The sequence below is a fragment of the Macaca nemestrina genome, chromosome 12 (genome assembly GCF_043159975.1).
Source record: "Macaca nemestrina isolate mMacNem1 chromosome 12, mMacNem.hap1, whole genome shotgun sequence".
Lineage (NCBI taxonomy): Eukaryota > Metazoa > Chordata > Mammalia > Primates > Cercopithecidae > Macaca > Macaca nemestrina.
The window spans coordinates 3,331,029-3,345,350 of NC_092136.1; the positions used below are offsets into that span (position 1 = coordinate 3,331,029).

Here is a 14,322-nt window from a genome sequence, read left to right on the forward strand (position 1 = left end):
GCCCAGGAGGCAGACAGCGTGTGGGCTTTTCCCTGAGGATTAAAAAGACACACACTCACACACAGTCACGTGCACTCTCACATCATGCACACCCACCCACCCGCACGCTCACAGGCATGCTCATGCACTCACTCATGCGCACAATTGTGCACTCATGTTTGTGCACACTGACTCGCACATCCACACACACTTGTGCACAAGCACTCACAAGCACACCCACACTTGTGCATACTCACATTCACACACTTGTACTCTCATACACTCATGTAACCTCTCACACTCATGCTCACACCCAGGCTCACACCCTCCTCTTGCACTCATGCTGGTATGCTGGTGCACACACTCGTGCATGCACACCCTTACACCCCCGATCTTGCTCTTACACATCACAGGCTCACGCACCAACACACACACAGACCCCCTCCTTGTTAACAAGGCTGCATGACCGACGTCTTCAGTGAGGCACACAGGCTGTGACCCCAGCACTAGTTGTCCCTGAGCTCCCTGTGCCATGACCTTCATGGAGATGACGGCCCAGTCCGGGGCACCGACACATCCTGCAGTGATTGTCCCAGGGCTCCCTGCACCTCCCCAGGGGACGCCGGCCCAGGCAGGGGCACCCGCACATTTTGCAGTGATTGTCCCAGGGCTCCCTGCGCCCCCACCCCAGGGGACGCCGGCCCAGGCGGGGGCACCTGCACATTTTGCAGCGCCAGGTTTTCCCTGCTGCTTCCTCCATGAGCTGTGAACAGAGGGCTCTTCCCCGTCACCAGGCTGAAGATGCCCGTGACGGCCTTCACGGCTGGATCAATGTTGAGACTGATGTGGTGGCTGGAGGGAGAAGGGTAGGTGTTGAAGGCAGCATGTGCACGTGTGTGCATGTGTGTGTGCATGTGTGCATGTGTGTGTGCATGTGCACGTGTGTGCGTGCATGTGCATGTGTGCATGTGCACGTGTGTGCATGTGTGTGTGCATGTGTGTGCATGTGTGTGTGCATGTGCACGTGTGTGCATGTGTGCGTGTGTGTGCATGTGTGTGCATGTGCACGTGTGTGCACGTGTGTGCACGTGTGTGCACGTGTGTGCATGTGCGTGTGTGCGCATGTGTGTGCATGTGCACGTGTGTGCATGTGTGTGCGCATGTGTGTGCATGTGCACGTGTGTGCATGTGTGTGCGCATGTGTGTGCATGTGCACGTGTGTGCATGTGTGTGCGTGTGTGTGTGCATGTGTGTGCATGTGCACGTGTGTGCATGTGTGTGTGCATGTGTGTGTGCATGTGTGTGCATGTGTGTGTGCATGTGCGGTGAAGCCCTGATGACCTAAAACTGACCATTGTAACCCGTTTAAAGTGTATGATTTGTGGTGGTTAGCAATCCACAGTGCTGTGCAGCCATCACCACCATCCAGCTCAGAACTTCCCATCACCAGAGAAGGAAACCCCATCCCACTGGCAGTCTGTCCCCACTCCCTCCTCCTCCAGCTCTGACAGCTGTGACACTGACAGATGCAGAGAGTGACAGACTCCCTCTCTCTCTGTGCCGTGGCCTGTTCTGGACATTGTGTGGAAATGGAATGGAAATGGAATCAAACACCATGTGGCCTGGTGTGGCTGGCTCCACTCCTTTCATCCGCACCACGTCTTCAAGATTTCTCCTCACTGTGTCACGTGATCGTGCTCCACTCCTTTTCATGGGTGAATAATATTCCACTGTGTGAATGGACCACAGTTTCTTCCTCCGTTCATCTGAAATGGACCTTGGGTTGTCCCAACCTCTTGGCTTCTGCAAATGGTGCTGCTATGGACTTTCCTGAACAAGTATCTGTTTGGGTCCCTGCTTTTGATTCCTCTGAGTACATATCTAGGAGGAGAATTGTTGGGGGGCAGGGGGACAGCTTTTAGCTGAGCTCAACAAACAGGATGGGGAGCTACTCATTTTCTCCTAGGAGCCATTACGGATGGAACATTCCAGATGGAACCCAGTCTCTCTTCTCTGGAAAGGTGCTCTCCCTCCACTGTCCTCACGTAGAGAACTGCCCGTGGAAGAGGGAGTGAGGGCAGGGGGAAGGGACAGGAGGAGGGGTAGGAGCCAGCCCGCAGCCGACTCCCAGGACCTGCTGTGCACCCTGGTGAGCACATACGACCTGCAGCCTGCACTGGGAATGCAAGGAGTGAGGGGACGGAAGGGTGGAAATCGCAGGCACCATCAGAGACCCGGGTGGGTCAGATAGGGAGGACTCATACACAACTTCCCTGAAATCTGTCTCAAACCAAGAGAAAGTGGAGCCCTGATAAACTCCTAGATGCACGTTTAAGCAATTGCTGATGACTGGAGAAAGAAACTGGTCTATCCGTAGACAGTGGAATATTATTCACCCACAAAAAGGGACGGAGCACTGACACGTTTGCCCACATTGTGGATGACATGATGTGGAGTGAACGAAGCCAGTCACCAATGCGCTCACAGGCAGAGCTTCCAGCGGCTCTGAGCCCTGTCAGCCGCCTGCCATGCCCAGCACCAGGGGCCAACTCCACCTTCCAATCTGCTGGGCCAACTCTCTGGCCCGGGTGCACGTCTCCTGGGAGGAGTTCTTGCTGGCCATGTAGCAGGTGGTCAGTATGCGCCCACAGAGGTCTCGGGGATCCTGAGGGGTGTAGCTGATCTGGTTCACGATGGTGCGGACATCCGCCAGCACTTCCTGATCTGAAAACCACCAGGACAGAATGGGTGGAAGTCACCTGAGTGTGTGGGGTGTCTACAGAGTTCTACCCTAGTCTACAGCTCCCAGATGCCCGTGCAACTCCACCCCAGTCTACACCCCCAGGTGCCCGTGCAACTCCACCCCAGTCTACACCCCCAGATGCCCGTGCAACTCCACCCCAGTCTACACCCCCAGGTGCCCGTGCAACTCCACCCCAGTCTACACCCCCAGATGCCCGTGCAACTCCACCCCGGTCTACACCCCCAGGCGCCTGTGTAGCGCCAGCCCACGCTATGGCCCACAGCCCCATCCGACGGGCATCGTCACCCCTGTTCTGCTGCATATGCTAAGATGATGTCCCATACCATATCACACAGGGGAGGATGTGAACCTCCAACGCCTGTGTTCTCTCCACCAGGCCACACCGCGCACAGAGCAGGCAGGTGCAGCTCTGGAGACTCAGCCACATAGGCCCAAAGCTCCAGGAAGCTGCTGATGGCCTTGCTGCCTTGGCTGCAGGACTGGGATGTGACGTTGTGACATTTGTGCGTGGCCACAAAGCCCCTTTCACCCCGATGTCCACGGCATGGGTGTTTCCTCTGCCCCCTCCTGGGTCCCAGACTCAGGTAGCCCAAGGGCTGGACCCTGGAGCCTCCCTCAAGCCAACAGATGTCACCTACTTCCGCTCCTCACAGACTTGCAGACCTGGCAGCACATGGAGTAGACGAGGCAGGCGGTGGCTGCGCTGTCCACCCCGCCACTCAGGGGCAGCAAAAACCCCCCCTGGAATGGACCAACCAAACACAGTGTAAGCAGAGCCTCGGAGAAGCGGCATGCCCACGGACCAGCCAAGCTCCACCCACAGACCTCAAGGAGGCGTCCACAGAAATGCACGTGGGTGTCGGCACTTTCCACGGGGTCAGGACAAATGCCCACACGTGGCAGGATTAATGGATTTTTCAGAGGGAAAAGAGACACTTTGCTGTGGGGCGTGTCTGAGCTGATTCCACTGATGAACTGCAGATACGTGGGGTTACAATGCTGGCGAGATGGCGAGCGTGACCCTGGATGCCGACAGGCTGGGTTTTGCCAAGCCTCCAAAGGTGGAGCCGACCCACCAGCCACTGTGCCCACCTTGCCTCTGGCTAGTGCAGACTAAGCTCACCATGGAGGCAGAGTGATGAAATGCTTTTTGTCATTTGCATTAAAAAAAAAAAGAAAAAATCCCTACCCTGCCCCAGAATAAAACCAGACCAACCAGTAGAACAAGCAAAGTGGGCTCACTAGAAACTGGAAGTCTTACCTGTTGGCTTCGTCTTAAAAAATCCCAGAGCCAGCAGGCAGGTCCAAGGCTGCAGGGCAATCAGAACATGGAGCCCGGAGGCGGACGCCCCGGCCCACAGCCCCCAACAACCCACCCAAGCAGGCCCCAGGAGGCTGCAGTGCCGGAGTCAACGCTGGGCTCTCAGGACGCCCGTCTCTGCTTCAGGCACCTCGTGAGAAGGGACGCATGTGATTCCAAAGACAGCCCCGGGACGTGGGTATTACCATCATCCTCATTTAAAAATGGGGACACTGAGCCACAGAAAGGACAGTGCCTTGGGGCCCAAGGTCACAGCACGGGGAAGGAGTAGGACTGGGGGTCACACCCAGGAGGTCTGGCTCCAGCATCCATGCCCTCAACCCAGGGGAGGCACAGCTGCCTCCTGCCAAGTCTCCACCCAGGCAGGTTCTGAAAACCCACTGCGTGACCTCCAGGAGTCCCCACCCCAGAGGTGTGGCCACGCGGATGCCAGGTCCTTCCCAGGGGTCGGGGCCACACACCTTATCTCCTCCTCAGGGCTGTGGTATTTCCACTCGATGGGCTCAGAGACGGGTGCCAGGAGGTCCTCATGGCACGAGAGGGCAAAGTCCACCTTCACTCGGGGGTAGGGGCTCGCCCTGCTGGCCTGGCAATGGAGATTCAGACAGGATGACTCCCAGCTTCATGGAAACCCTCTGGGTCCCCGGGACCGACAGGCAAGCAGGACTCCATCAGCCATGTCAAAACCACAGCGAGGCCGCCCTCACTGCCACAAGGATGGCGAGGAGCAAAACGACCAATGGCAACAGGTGTTGGTGAGGGGCGAGAAACCGGGGTTCTCATACCCGGCTGCCCGGAACCCACCACGGTGCAGCCGTGTGGCAAACGCTCTGGCAGCTCCTCAAAAGGCTCAACAGAGCCAGGGGTGGTGGCTCACACCTGTAATCCCAGCACTTTGGGAGGCCGAGGCAGGTGGATCACCTGAGGCCAGGAGTTCGAGACCAGACAGACCAATATGATGAAACCCCCCGTCCCTACTAAAAATACAAAAATTAGCCAGGCATGGTGGTGGGCGCCTGTAATCCCAGCTACTCAGGAGGCTGAGGCAGGAGAATTGCTTGAACCCACGAGGCACAGGTTGTGGTGAGCCGGGATCGCACCGTTGTACTCCAGCCTGGAGTGAAACTCCGTCTCAAACAACAACAACAACAACAACAAAAAACCCATAAAAAATGGCTAACAGAGTTACCATAAGACCCACCCAGCCAATTCCACTCCTGGATAGACACACCCAAGAGAAATGAAAACACGTGTTCCCTCCAACAAAAGTACATGTATGTTTGTAGCAGAATTATTCACGATAGACAGAAAGTGGAAGCATTACTGATGCCCATCAGTGGATGAGTGAATAAACACAACGTGTCCATCTCCGCTACAGAACACGCTCTGACCACACGAAGGGATGAGCTACAGTCGCTCCCTGTATCTGTGGGTTCTACACCCGCAGATTCAACCGCACACAGAAGATACGGTAATCGCGGGATCTGAAGCCCATGGATACAGAGGGCTGACTGTTCGTGTCAGTGAGCTCTGCAGGGGGCACTGTGGGACACAGGCATCCCTGCAGGGGATCGGTGGAGGCTGAGGCTCCCGGATCCAACCCCTGTGGATACCGAGGGGTGGCTGCACCCGACACATAGATAAACCTTGAAAACAGCACAGTAAAGTGTGGGAAGCCATACGCTATGTGATTTCATCCCAATGAAACGTCGAGAATAGGCAAATTCATGAAGACAGAGAGTAGACTTGTGGTTGTCAGGGGCGGAGGAGGGGAACGGGGTAGAGTTTCTTTTTGGGGTAATGAAAATGCGCTAAGATTGTGGCTGCATAACTCCATGAGAACCCGAAAAAGCACTGAATTGGGTGCTTAAATGGATACATTGGGTGGTATGGCAAATACGACTTAATAAAACTGCTATGAAAACAAAGGCTGGGTGTGGTAGTTCACGCCCGTAACTCCAACACTTTGGGAGGCCAAGGTGAGAAGATTGCTTGAGCCCAGGAGTTCAAGACCATCCTGGGCAACATAGTGAGACCCTGTCTCTACAAAAGAAAAAAATTAAAAACTAGTTGGGCATGGTGGCATGTGTCTGTTGTCTCAGCTGCTTGGGAGGCTGAGGTGGGAGGATCACTTGAGTCCCAGAGGTCCAGCCTGTGGTGAGCTGTGATGGTACCACTGCACTCAAGCCTGGGAGACAGAATGAGACCCTGTGTCAATCAATCAACAGCAGAAGAGTCCGCTCTGTGACGAGCATCACACTTCTTCAATGTCTGCAAAAATCACTGTCTCACGACAGCTGCACAGTTGGATATCCTATTTGTGATGACAACCTGCAGAAATGCAGAGCTCCAGGCTACCAGCAGCAGGACCTTGGGCTGCAGGAGGGGCGTTACTTGCATCCCAGTGTCTCAGACACAGGCTCACTTGTGCCTTGGACCTTGCCTCCGACTGCCGAGGTGGGGACCAGCCTTGGCTGCACACTGTGTGCCTGTTTCTACTGCGCTTGCCACCCCCCACCTTGAGGCCTTCCTGGGCTCCAAGGCTGCTTGGTTCCTCCTTGTGTGGCAGCCCCTAGCACACTGACCGTCTCGTCGGCCTCTCCGCCTGCCTGTCCCCAGCTCACCCCAGCTCAGGGCCTGGCTCAAGCAGAGGACGATGAGGAAGAGATGGAAGCAGGTTCCGTCTACAGCACCAGCCCTTTCCACACTTGGGAAGCCCGGAACTTCCCGTTGGACTTTTCAGGCACTGCACTCTCATGGCCGCCACCAGGCCCGCACGAATGGGGCCACTTTCCACATCTTTGAGGAGCGTCCCACACAGTTGTCTACTGCAGCACTCACCGCCAGGTTTCGAGATGAAATCTCCGCCCTATAGCTCCGGACGTCCTCCAGATCCAGCGTGGCCGTCAGGACTTCCTGGGGAAGGAAATTTCAAAGAGAACCCATGATTTCCCATTTATTCCACTCCCACGTGTAAACTGGCCGCTGTCAAAGGTGTGTCACACCTTCTAAAGCAGGGGCTGAGACCCCTGAATTCCTGGGGGCCCAGGGATGGGACAGATGACATTGAGGCCAACCCACAGCTCTTCCCCCTCACTGTTGCCACCAGAACCTCCACTGCATTCAGACACTTGCCAGTGACCCACTAATCACGGCACAAGACACCACCCTATAAGACACCCCCCTGTCAGTAGGACACCTCCTGGTCAGTAAGACACCCCCGTCAGTAAGACACCCCCCTGTGAGTAAGACACCCCCGTCAGTAAGACACCCCCCTGTCAGTAATACACCCCCCCGTCAGTAAGACACCCCCATCAGTAAGACACCCCCCTGTCAGTAAGACACTCCCCTGTGAGTAAGACACCCCCGTCAGTAAGACACCCCCCTGTAAGACATCCCCCCGTCAGTAAGACACCCCCGTCAGTAAGACACCCCCATCAGTAAGACACCCCCCTGTCAGTAAGACACTCCCCTGTGAGTAAGACACCCCCGTCAGTAAGACACCCCCCTGTAAGACATCCCCCCGTCAGTAAGACAGCCCCTGTAAGACACCCCCTGTCAGTAAGACCACCCCCCTATAAGACATCCCCCCGTCAGTAAGACACCCCCGTCAGTAAGACATCCCCCCGTCAGTAAGACACCCCCGTAAGACACCCCCCTGTCAGTAAGACACCCCCGTCAGTAAGACCACCCCCGAGTAAGACACCCCCCTGTCAGTAAGACACCCCCCCGTCAGTAAGACACCCCCGTTGTCAGTAAGACCACCCCCCTATGAGTAAGACACCCCCCGTCAGTAAGACCACCCCCGAGTAAGACACCCCCCTGTCAGTAAGACACCCCCCCGTCAGTAAGACACCCCCGTTGTCAGTAAGACCACCCCCCTATGAGTAAGACACCCCCCGTCAGTAAGACCACCCCCCATCAGTAAGACACCCCCCTGTCAGTAAGACACCCCCCTGTCAGTAAGACACCCCCTGTCAGTAAGACACCCCCCTGTCAGTAAGACACCCCCCCGTCAGTACGACACCCCCCTGTCAGTAAGACACCCCCCTGTCAGTAAGACACCCCCTGTCAGTAAGACACCCCCCTGTCAGTAAGACACCCCCCTGTCAGTAAGACACCCCTGTCAGTAAGACACCCCCCTGTCAGTAAGACACCCCTGTCAGTAAGACACCCCCCTGTCAGTAAGACACCCCCTGTCAGTAAGCCTCTGCAGGGGACTTCTGGGAATGTCCCTCTCATCAAAAAGACACACAGGGAGCCAGGGCCCCTTTGCTGCCTCTGCATGTGGCTGTGTGAAGATGGGATGGCTGGAGCTGCTGCAAACATCCCGTGCCCAAGAAGAGAGGCAACCTGAGACTGAGGCCAACACAGAGGAGGGCGGAGCTGGAGGACAACCTGAGAATGAGGCCAAACACAGAGGAGGGCGGAGCTGGAGGACAACCTGAGAATGAGGCCAAACACAGAGGAGGGCGGAGCTGGGGGAGGGCAGAGGCAGAGCCACAGGCCCAGTATCCATGCCAGGGTCCTGGCCCGGACGTGCTGCCTGTGTCACAGGAGGTGACACTGCCTTGCCTTTGAACCTGGCTGTGGGGGATTCTGCCAATTGCAGTGTATGCAGAAATGAGGTTTTAACTCAGGGGTTATTCCTTCATGAAAAAATACCTTTATCAAATTGTGTTCCTGAGTGTTGCCTTGCTAAACGCAAGCGTGGGACAGCGGGAACACCACCTGCACTACTGTGGTGGTTCACAGGATGGCCGTGGCCACCTTGCGCGCCCCTCACTCCTACTGCTGTAACAGGGGGCCAGACCTGGCTGGAGATGCCCATGAACACAAGGAGACCGATTCACGCATCCTGTGGTTCCCTGGCTGCTTTCCAAAGTGATGGCACTGTGGCCACCAAGCTTCCATGCAGAAAGCCATGGTAAGTGTGAAGCCATAAAACAATGGAGATGGGGGAGGTGAGGATTGTTCCATGAGAAGGTGGCTCCATCCCACTCTCCCCAAGGCTAGGTTAACAGCCTTCCATATTGCAGCCTGACTCCAGGTACACAACAAGCCGGAAAGCCCAGGGGATTAGGAAGACTCTAAGAAACATGGGCCCGACGAGGGGGATCGGCGGGTCTGTTGCTCGAGCGGGAGGCAGAAGGGGAGACTCTCAAATGATTCCACGTGTCACAAGACTTCTGTTGATGATTTCAGGTGCACCACGGAGGACCTGGCAGAGGGCAGTGTCCTGAGCCTGAGGACAGCACTGCCACTCTCAATGCAGCAGACCTGTGGCTGTAGCCTAGGACGGAGATCTCGGGCCACATCAGGAATTCTAGAGACAACAGCTCCTGGATTCTAGTGCATGAAACAACTGCCTAGTGCTCACTAAAAATGCAGACCCCCGAAGACTCCGGTTCGGGGGCTTGATGTGGGGCCAGGAACCTGCGGGGGTCCTGGGGCAGGTGATTCCCAACACACCTGCCAATCAACACGACCGCCAACGTGCCTGTGGCTGTGGCGTGGGGAACGGGGAGAGGACCACACTTCCCATCAGCAGAAACTTAATCCTTCTCTTCAAAGCCCTTCCAGCTCTGTCGTGGTTAACGATGAAGAGCAAGGAGGCCTGCAGGGACGCTGTCACGTGGAAAGCAGGGCCTGGAGTTGAGACGGCCACATCCTTGCCTGCCCCCTGTGCAAGAAACCCCTGAAAAGACCGTGGAATTCTTTTTCAGGGTGAAGTTCACTCGGTCCACTTTGAAACTGGTTTGGTTTCGTAACCGCCTCCGTGCTGACCGCGCCTATGCTGTACGGAAAGCACCACACAGAATCGTGAGGATGGGAAGGCAGGGGCAGCAAAGCAACGAAACCGCTCAGCCAGCCTCTCAGAGTCGGTGACGCCAGGACACAGGCTCGTTCTGCTCCTGCAAAGCCAGCTGCAGAACTCGTGTCCTGTGCTACCGCCTGCCTCGGTGAATCCGACGCTTTAATGCTGCTCCCCAACAAGAGTAGAGTGGAATGCCGTAGTGTCCAAAGGCGAGTCCGGCGACGCTGTGTGCGGGAGGGAGCGCTGGGGACCCGCGAGGGGTCTGAGCCCGAGAGTGGGGATGCTCCCACCCACGTCGGCTTGGGGCAGAACTAAAAGTTACTTTTTGTTGTATTTGTGCACTCGGGATTGATTTCCATTTTTGGCAATAACAGCTCGTTTTTTCTTGTTTGCTTCAAAAACCGAAAGGGAGGCCGGGTGCGGTGGCTCACACCTGTAATCCCAGCACTTTGGGAGGCCGAGGTGGGTGGATTGCCTGAGCTTAGGAGTTTGCGACCAGCCTGGGCAACACGGTGAAACCCTGTCTCTACTAAGTAAAGTACAAAAAGTTAGCCGGGTGTGGCAGCAGGCGCCTGTAGTCCCAGCTCCTGGGGAGGCTGAGGCAGAATTGCTTTAACCCGAGGGGCGGAGGTTGCAGTGAGACAAGATCGTGCCACTGTACTCCAGCCTGGGCAATAGAGCGAGACTCCGTCTCAAAAACAAACGAACAAACAAAAAACTGAAAGGAAGAGTGGCCCAAACCTCTCCCAGGACTTTCCACCTGTGGTCTCTTCTCTGTGGAGGAAGTTCGCGCCCATCGCGGTAACGATCACCTGGGAAGCCCTGCCCCGTGCTAATGCGCATCTTTAGACGCAGAACGTGCAGAGCTTTCATCAGCTTCCCAAAGGAATCTGGGGCTCCAACAAGGTCCTGAACCCCATTCCAAGCGGCAGCTCAGTTGCTGGTGAGGACTGTGCCAGGCAAGGTTCTTAGCTTTGTTCTCTGTTATCTCCTTCCTCTGAGCACCCACATATCTGTGTCGCTTCAGGATAGCAATGGCGCTTCCAACCTGTAACTCACAGCTTCCCCAGGGCTGTCCCTCACGCAGCTGGCCACTGTGTGCTCAGAGAGCCCCATAGAACAAAGCCTCGCTGACCAGAGTGTCCTGGGGTCTCCACTCCTGCTTCCCCCGACTCAGGGACAGCGTGGTGTAAGGCCTTAGATGAGTATATGTGGCCTCAGCACCCAGGGAAGAATGGCGGGGACTTAAACGGCCTCACCATGAGCTCCCCTGACGGCTCTGCTCCTGAGGATAAGGCCCCCTCACCAAACACGGGATCCCTAGACCTGTCTCGGGGGCCATGGAGTCTGCTCCTTTCAAAGGAGCGGCTCCGGTTCCCTGCCAGCCCTTGGAATTCCAACAAACCAACACCACCCTCCCACAGGCGCCAGGCGGCACCCATCCTCTAGGCACCACAGAGCCTGCCTCCCACCGCGGGCTGTCCCCTTGGTTCCTGAGTGCACTCCCACCTGGCCCTGCGGGGCACGGAGCCCTCCTCCCGCACTGTGGGTACGCAGAACTCCTAAGCTGCCTACAACCTCAACCGTCCAGTACCATGTGCCGTGTGTCGGGGTTCGGCTATCCTCAGACCCGAGGGTGGGAGGTTCCCCCCTCACCAACCAGGTAAATCAGAGGCCATCAGAGCGGGCGGGACCCCCGGGGGCTTCTCCACAGGGGCCCTCACTAAGCACCCGGCTTAGAGGGGAGGGCCAGGAGCTCGGCCTCTGCACAGGGAACCCTCCCCCAGTCACGTCCAGGCCCGTTCATTACCACGTCATCCAGAGAGAACTGGGATCCTTGAGCGAAGACGCTTCCGTTCATGGCGATCATGGCGCAGCCGTCGTAGTAGAGGCGGTCCCCGTCACAGCCCTTCTGGTTGGCCAGCAAGTAAATCCCACCGTTCTGGAAAAGGCAGAGCCCACAGCAGAGTGGTCAGCTGTGGTCCACCGCCCTCGCCTGCCACCTGCCCGCGTACAGGAACGTCCCCCCAGTCCCGCGAGGTCATCATGAGCGGCCCCACCACCGCCGAGATAACGCGCACGTGTAGGGAAGCACAGACCCGTGAAGCTGCGGCGAGCCTGGCCTTGCTAGGCGCCAGGCTCTTCGTAAAACATGTGTTTTTGCTTCATAACAACCCTACAAGGCAGACCCCGTCACGTCTCTGAGGCATGATGAGGTTCAGACAAGCCAAAGAAAGCTCCGTGTGATGAAGCCAAGATTCAAACGCGGCTCAGCTAAACCCACACCTGCAACGTGAAGGACGAACCAGCACCGCCGGCTGCACATCTCACTGCCCAAGAGCAGGAGCAGCAAACATACGGGTGTTCCCTACGCCCCGCCATCATGCCAACGAACAAGGAGCACGTCCTGGTTCCTGGTCACAGCAGGAAGGGTGACGGGGTTGGCTTCCTGGGGTAGCTGCGCGGGTGAGATGGGCTGTGCCAGCGAAGCCCCGGGGGGCAGCAGGGCACACTTGTTGAGTCCAGGCCGTAATTACAAGCCCGGAACGTCCAGCTTGTGTGGGCCCAGCCCTGCAATGGGCACTGAGGATGCAGGAGTGCTTGAGATGCAGTGCCTACCCCATGGTGCACGCTCCCTGGCCCAACCCCTACCTTGCTGGTGGCCATAGTCACAAGATCCACCCTGGTGTTGGCTTTGCGCAGCACGTGGTGACTGCCCGAGGCATTGGTGATGATCTCCACTCCATCCAGGCCCATGTCGATGTGCGGGCTGCGGGCAGGGGCAGGTGAAGAGAAGAGGCCACCAGACTCCTCTAACCCAGCCTCCCCGGCGGCCCCTCACACTTTCCCATGGCAGCTCCCGGCCGATGGCCCCAGGAGGTCTGCAGTCCCAGGTCCTCCCAGCTGGCCCATGTGAGGTGGGTGATCGGACAGCACAGGGGCATGGGGCTCACCTGTGGGGTGTCCAGAGCTCCTCACAGATCTCACTTCCAATGCAGGTGTCCCACGTGGCCAGCACCGCATCTCCGAAGGGCGCAGTTTCCTGCCGTCGGAAGAGAAGAGTGCATAAGATTCATTGGTCACGCCCTGTCTGGGCCACAAACACTACCTAGGGCCACACACATCCTGCAGCCACAAGAGCTGGAGTTGGCTCTGGGCTCTCGCACATTCCGAAGAGGTGGGTGCCCTGCGGCTGCACATGGGACACTGGGTGGTGCCAGGAAGAGGAGCCTTTAGGAGCCTATGTGTGGAATAAGGGGATGCCTGTACTCTGAGCAGCCAAGGGGCACAATGTCACGGTCACCGATGGGGTTGCCAATTGGGGCCAGCGGCTTCTGAAGTGACCCTGTTCTGTGATCACACTGAAGCAGCTGCTGCCCTGTGTTGATGAAACTCGGCCTCCACTCCCAGCCACAGAGCAGCGGCTGAGAGGGGACACCAGGGTGCCTTCCCTTAGAATTCAAAATTGAGAATAGGGCAGTTTGCTGTCGGTCTAGATAACACTTAAACGTAGGAACACAGCCCCTGGGGGCGGAGAAGGCTGTCTTCTGCCACAAGGAGGACACCAAGAGGAGGAAGCCAGTGTGAGCAGGGAAAGGGAGGAAAAGCAGCCCCAAGGCCAGGAGGAGCCGCCCTGGCTGCTGCCTGGCCCGCAGCCCCCCTCGCTACAGGAATCTGCCTCCTTTGTCTGTTTCAGACCTGTGCGCACTGTGGTGCCTTCCGTTACCTGGATCCCAAAGGGTTCCCGCCCCACCCGGTCCACTGTTGCCTGAGAACAGCGACAACCGACTGAAAAATGGGCTCCACACCCAGGGACTCGCCTGCTTTGTCAGGTCCTGTATCATCCGAGGCAGAAGGTACTCCTCCGTGTGCCTGGAGAGGAAAACACCAAGGATCTGAGGATGAGCATCTCAGGACAAATGAGGAAGGGCAGCTACATTTAAACAAAACTCAAACTGAACCCTCCGAACTGATGAACTGGCAAAGGAACTGCCAAGCGTTCCCCCAGTGCAATAAACAATTGCATGAAGGTAAAGAGTATGAAGGTGGCTTGAGGAGACTACGTGACATCGTGGTGGGCTGGGCTCTCCGAGCATCAGGCTATCTCAGTTTCCCCACACGCTCATGGTCATCTTTACGGAGAGATGTGTCACAGGGGATTCGCTGAGAACTGGCCACGCTGCCCCATGGAGAAATCCGGGTGGAATTCCTGACTGCTGTTACTGAATCAGAAAAATCATGTGGCATTAACCCGAAACACAATGACAAACCCGTACATCCTTGGAATAAAATGATGCTCTCAATTTGAGAGATGGGGAGGAGGGTTTAATACCAACTTTAGTGCAAGGTGTCCCAAGACACTCCACCAAGAGGTGGAATCTTCAAAATAGACGGTTCACGTATTTGACTTCCAACAGGCTGTTACAAGATGCGCCACTC

General features: G+C 56.8%; 1 protein-coding gene across 5 annotated transcripts in view; it reads right to left on the reverse strand.

Moving 5' to 3' along the window:
• LOC105469743 (NAD synthetase 1) overlaps positions 1-14,322 on the reverse strand; it is a 48,928-nt gene that overhangs the window by 16,007 nt on the left and 18,599 nt on the right. For all 5 annotated transcript variants that reach the window (XM_011721243.2, XM_011721244.2, XM_071074095.1 and 2 more), the window contains 10 exons: positions 13,704-13,755; positions 12,837-12,925; positions 12,535-12,652; positions 11,693-11,824; positions 6,906-6,980; positions 4,526-4,650; positions 4,005-4,053; positions 3,382-3,484; positions 2,535-2,703; positions 696-831 (listed from right to left, as the gene is read on the reverse strand). In XM_011721243.2, coding sequence (XP_011719545.1) covers positions 696-831; positions 2,535-2,703; positions 3,382-3,484; positions 4,005-4,053; positions 4,526-4,650; positions 6,906-6,980; positions 11,693-11,824; positions 12,535-12,652; positions 12,837-12,925; positions 13,704-13,755 — 1,048 coding nt within the window. The remainder of the gene's footprint in view (positions 1-695; positions 832-2,534; positions 2,704-3,381; positions 3,485-4,004; positions 4,054-4,525; positions 4,651-6,905; positions 6,981-11,692; positions 11,825-12,534; positions 12,653-12,836; positions 12,926-13,703; positions 13,756-14,322) is intronic.